The sequence below is a fragment of the Lemur catta genome, chromosome 9 (genome assembly GCF_020740605.2).
Source record: "Lemur catta isolate mLemCat1 chromosome 9, mLemCat1.pri, whole genome shotgun sequence".
NCBI lineage: Eukaryota > Metazoa > Chordata > Mammalia > Primates > Lemuridae > Lemur > Lemur catta.
This window is the reverse complement of record NC_059136.1, coordinates 81,980,117-81,986,235: the sequence shown is the minus strand read 5'-3', so window position 1 is coordinate 81,986,235 and position 6,119 is coordinate 81,980,117. Positions and strand designations below refer to the sequence as shown.

Here is a 6,119-nt window from a genome sequence, read left to right as displayed (position 1 = left end):
TATGTCATAATTTCCTTCCTTTTTAAGGTGAAATAATATTCTATTGTATGCATATAGCACATTTTATTTATTCAGGTTGCTTCCACCTTTTGGCTACTGTGAATAATGCTGCGGTTAACATGGGTGCACATACATCAGTTTAAGTCTATGCTTTCAATTTTTGGGGTATATATACTTAGAAGTGGAGCTGCTGGATCATATGGTAACTCTATGTTTAACTTTTAGAGGAAGCACTGTACTGTTTTCCACAGTGGCTACATTTAACATTCCCACCAACAATGCACAGGGTATCAATTTTTCCACATTCTCCCGAACACTTGTTATTTTGTTCTTTTTTTAAAAAAAATTAATAATAGCCATCCTAATGGGTGTGAGGTGGTATCTTGTGGTTTTGATTTTCATTTCTCTAATGATTAGTGATGTTGAGCATCTTTTCATATGCTCATTGGCAATTTGTATATCTTCTTTGGAGAAATGTCTGTTCAAGCTCTTTGTAGACATTTTTGAATTGGGGTTTTTCTTGCTGCTGAGTTTATAGTTATTTTGTAATATGGAACAGTTTTGGGAATACAGCAGGTTTCCAAGGCATGAGAATAAGTGTGTCAGAAAGGTATGAAAGTGCTAGGGCCCTTGGGAAAAGAAGCAGAAAGAGGTAAGGACTTCAAAGAAAATTTCTAAAAATTTTAAGTCTTACCTGTAAGGTTTTAAGACCAGAGTCTATGGGAGGGGCAGTGCAGCTGAAAGTTAAAGCACCCTCCCGGGTTTCGGCACCAAATGTAAGGTTTTTTGGAGTGGCTGGTGCCAGAGAAAGAAAGACAAGCAGAGTTGAAAGGGATAAGTAAAGAGGCTTTATTGGGGCACTCCCGGGTGGGGGTAACGGGTCCCAAGAGAGGGGCCCGGGCAAGCCTAATGGTCCCACGAGTGGAACCAGAGAAGCTGCCCCACCCAGAAGTCTGGGTGGGCTTATATACCTTTTTAGGGGTAGGGGATGGGAGTTTCTCTGGAGGGAAGGTTTCGGCGGGAAAAGTGAGGAATTTCTTTGTTTCAGCTTTAGGGCAGGTATGGAGGAGTAGGAGGGGCTTCTTCTTTTTCCATTAGGGAGGGGAGGGGTGCCTGCCACCAGCCTTACATTACCTTTAGGGGAGAGTAAAGAAAGTATTTTTAAGATTCTGAGCTTATTTTATTATAGTATTGTAGTTTGGCAACTTTAAATAAACACTGGCAATGTTAAATAAACATTGGTGGGTTACCCGGTGAACCTAACCACCATATAAGAACCCCACTTGTATAAAAAATGCTGTCTTATAATCCTCTAATATAAAAACAAACTTTTTGCATATAATTCATATATAAACTGATGACTCTACACTAAAATCTAAACTTGGAATGTATGTTGGTTGCACTAATGCAGGGGTCCCCAACCTATGGTGAGTTGTATAATTATTTCATTATACATTACAATGTGATAATAATAGAAATAAAGTGCACAATAAATGTAATGTGCTTGAATCATCCTGAAACCATCCCCCCTGTCCCCGGTCCGTGGAAAAACTGTCTTCCACGAAAATGGTCCCTAGTGCCAAAAAGGTTGGGGACTGCTGCAATGGATTACATAAATAATTACTTATCATATAATACTTTTAATTGTGAATTTAATATTTTTCAACTACCAAAAATTGATTTGCACAAATCATTTGTGGGATGCCATTATAATATACATGATACAGAACTATAGAACCAATACATAATCATGATATAATTGATAGAAACATGAAAACAAAGCTGATACCTACAGGCACAGACAAGAGTTGAGGAAAAGGAAGGATTACATAGAAATCTGTGCTGTTAACTGAAGTAGCTAGAAAAAAATACTACTATTGACCACTGGTAATGTTATAGCAAGTGTTACAGCAAGTGGTCCCGAGGACAAACCGAGTGGCACACAGAGAGTAGGAGAATCAAGGTTTACTCGCCAGTGGGCTCAGAGGGGTCTCGCCACTAAATTTTGAGCCCCATCTACCCAATTTTTCCCATTTTTATTAAGTTGGGGTGATCCAAGGGGAGGGGTCTCAGGTGACTAATGCCTGCCAGGTAATAAGTTTAGTGTCTGCACCAGGTAATAAGTTTAATGTCTGCACCAGGTAATAGGTTTAATGTTATGCTGATGTGCCAGATGTTAGGTGATATGCTAATGTGCCAGGTGTTAAGTTAATAATATGCTCATGTAGGTCTGCTGTGAGGGGTGGGGGTCTCAGGTGGCTGCTGTGCTAAGTAATAGATGGGAGTTTTCCTTATCAGTAATAGATAACTTATATCCAAATAATTACACAAATTTTAATATTTTTAAAGTAACCATTTTACATAGTCTATTAAAAATTGATAAATTGATTCTGAATTTTTGGTAAAATGTAAGATGAAGGTTAGATACATAACCTATATTATAGATGTTATAGATGTATAATGTAATTTATATATTTTAGAATAAATATGACATTATTGTAAATTATTCTCGGGTTACTGTCAGTGTTTTACACTCTATATTCTCTATAAATAATCCATAGTTAAGAAAACATACCATTCTCTAAAAACAAAACAAAACAAAGCTTTCATTAATTTAAAACTAAAGGTTGGCTTTCCATTTCTTTTCAGGATCCGTGTTCACTGTGGAAAGAAAATCAGAGAGTAAGAATTTAACAACAGGTAAGTAAATACACTGGATTTTAGGTTATCTTGTGGCTAGAAAAAGTATTCATTCTTAAAATAATTTTGTTGCTCAGTATAAAGTTGGTATTTTTTTTGTATACATAAAAACTGAGGCTTCTACATGAAATTCAAGTTTTGAACCTTTTGATTTTAAGGGTTAAACTTCTACAAAGATTATTGATTTGACAAATTAACACTAGTAAATAATTACAGAATTACTGCTTTAATATCTTTTGAGTTTACTACCTTTACTACTGCTTAAAATCTTTGCCTGCTCTCAAATCTACCACATGTAAAATTCTTTGTGGTTCTGGGGTCTGGGAGAAGAGAAGTTATCTTCCCACTACATGCCTTTGATTGTCATTCTGGTTGGTAAGGACTGGAACCCTAAGAGAGATTCTAAGTCCTGTCACAACTTTTGGTTCCAATTTGTGGTCAGCCGGCCTTGTGCTACTGACCTTCCTAGTTTTTTTGTCTCTGCATCTTAAACAGATATTCAAGGGAGAACTCTGATGGTGGTTGTTTTTCCTAAAAGGAAACTAGTGCATCTGTGAAAATATTTTAAATACTGGCAATAAATGAATTAAAATTTGGAAGTATACTCACATATTTTTCCTTCTTTTTCTAGTTTTTTCAAATGAAGCAAGAGATTATGTTCAGCTGCTCTATGTAAATGTTCAGGAGTATTCTAAAAGAAAAATGAGAGTGAAAGAAAAACACTTTTTTTAAAAAAAGAACACAATCTTTTTGAAACTTTTAAAGAAAAACAAAATGCAGCAAAAGAAGAAAAGTTTAACTTAAACACATTTTTAAATAATAATAAGCTAAAGAATTTCACTTTGTACATGTTTTGCTTTAGAACACTATATTCCTATATATATTTTCTACAGATAAGATAGACTGTATGCATCAAAAAGACAGTAGCTGTGTCTGTTTTGTTCACTACTGAATACCCAGTGTTTAGCATAATGGTACACAGTAGGAACTCGTTAATATTTTATAAATGAGTGAATGTACAAATTATTCTATTTTACTTATTATTTTTTTTGATAGAGTCTCACTCTGTTGCCCTGAGTAGAGTGCCCTGGCGTCAGCCTAGTTCATAGCAACCTCAAACTCCTGGGCTCAAGTGATCCTCCTGCCTCAGCCTCCCGAGTAGCTCGGACTATAGGCACACACCACAATGCCTGGCTAGTTTTTTTTTTCTATTTTTAGTAGAGATGGGGTTGTGCTCTTGCTCAGGCTGGTCTTGAACTCCTGAGCTCAAACAAACCTCCTGCCTTGGCCTCCCAGAGTGCTAGGATTATAGGCATGAGCCACCATGCACAGCCCAAATTATTCTTAGTTTTGATGATGCTACAGACATTTGGCCCTATGGTTTATTGATTAGGTTATAGGATAATATCCTTGTACATTTTAATAAAAGTATATATTTTAACATTATAACATAATTTTTCCTTTATTTTTGTTAAAATAGCAATGTAATATTGACAACTGTTACCTGAATGAAAAACAAAGCCAACATTCCTTTTTTTTTTTTTTTTTTAGAGACAGGGTCTTGCTCTGTTGCCCAGGCTAGAGTACAGTGGCCTAATCATAGCTCACTGCAGCCTCAAACTCCTGGGCTCAAGCAATCCTCCTGCCTCAGCCTCCTGAGTAGCTGGTACTACAGACACACACCACTGACTGACTTAACTTTCCTACTTTTTTTATAGAGATGGGGTCTTGCTATATTGCCCAGGCTGGTCTGGAACTCCTGGCATCAAGCAACCCTCCCGACTCAGTCTCCCGAGTAGTTAGGACTACAGGTGCACACCACCATGCCTGGCTACCTTTTATTCTTCAAATAAGGATTATATTTCTAAAGTCAAGCTTCTTGACTAAATTCATGTTCTCTACTCAGCTCCCTGAAAATGTTTTGCCAAGATCATCAAATTATCTCAGTCAAAATTCAATAGATTCTTTTAGTCTCATCATACCTGAAAGTCAACTGGCTAGTCTCTCCTTTTTGAATATCTCTTCTCTTTTTTTCCCTTGGTTACCCTACCTCTCTTATATTTTAGTCTTCATTGGATATTCTTCCTAACTTCTCTTAAACATTGTATCATCGGCTCTCTTCTCTCTTTTACTCAGCCAACTCACCACAGCAATTATGCACTAATGATTCCCAAATCTAAACTCCCAACACCAAATTCTCCCTTAAGCTCCAGTACCATATACTATATCTACCAGTGTCATCTTCCAGATCTCACTATGTGACTTCTCTGCCTAAGATCCTTCAGTGATCATTTCCAGATTATTGGCTAAAGCCCCAAATTTTTAGCTAGCAGTCAAGGCTTCCCATGATGTGATTATGCCTCCGTTTCCTCCCTTATTTCCTGGAACTCCCTGCCCATCCACATATGCAACCTGTGCTTCAGCCACATGTGGTTTCTTTGTGGGGTTTCAAACACACAATGCTCTTTTTTTTTTTTGAGACAGAGTCTCACTTTGTTGCCCAGGCTAGAGTGAGTGCCGTGGCATCAGCCTAGCTCACAGCAACCTCAGACTCCTCGGCTTAAGCGATCCTACTGCCTCAGCCTCCCGAGTAGCTGGGACTACAGGCATGTGCCACTATGCCCGGCTAATTTTTTCTATATAGATTTTTAGTTGGCCATATAATTTCTTTCTATTTTTAGTAGAGATGGGGTCTCGCTCTTGCTTAGGCTGGTCTCGAACTCCTGACCTCAAGCAATCCACCCGCCTCGGCCTCCCAGAGTGCTAGGATTACAGGCGTGAGCCACCGCGCCCAGCCATACAATGCTCTTTTATTATTCTTAGTGTTTGAACAGATTTTTCCTTCCGTCTAGAATAACTTCTTTCTGCTCTATGCTGGCCTAGAAAATGCTTGCTCCTTCTTTAAGATTCAATTAAATAAGTTTCTGAAGGCTTTCCAGACAAGCCTTGTAACACTGCGTCTTCATTAGGTAGGACTGATTTCTCTTTCTTTTCTGCCCTGACATACTATGATAGGACTTGGAGGAAGGTGGGTATAGAAGAAAAACACAAGATCTGAATATCTGACATCTGCTAGTTGTGTGCTCTTGGGAAAGTTACACTTTTTGAATTTCAGTTTTCTATCTATTTAATTGGAATAGTACCATCTTTGTGTGGTAAAAATTTGAGGTACTATATATAAAGCACTTAGTATAGTGTCTAGCATGTAGTAATGTGCTATATAAATGGAAACAATTATGATAGAGCCAGTATCACAACTATCTGTTGAACATATCTGTCTTCACTTAACCATGAATCTCTAGGAGCAGGGATCTGTAGTTATCTTTTTATCTGTTGAACGAATAAATCATTCTGTAATACCTAATGCCATTCCATATGCAACAGTTGCTTCACACACATGTAAAGTGAAGACACTTATG

The 6,119-nt window shown here is 37.6% G+C and overlaps 1 protein-coding gene across 1 annotated transcript in view; it reads right to left on the bottom strand.

The window, feature by feature from the left end:
• Positions 1-1,950: 1,950 nt before the first annotated feature.
• LACTB2 (lactamase beta 2) overlaps positions 1,951-6,119 on the bottom strand; it is a 28,362-nt gene continuing 24,193 nt past the window's right edge. Inside the window, exons 6-7 of the mRNA XM_045560927.1 lie at positions 3,310-3,391; positions 1,951-2,661 (exon numbers count right to left, since the gene is read on the bottom strand). Of these exons, the coding sequence (XP_045416883.1) occupies positions 2,621-2,661; positions 3,310-3,391 (123 nt within the window). The 3' untranslated portion in view covers positions 1,951-2,620. The remainder of the gene's footprint in view (positions 2,662-3,309; positions 3,392-6,119) is intronic.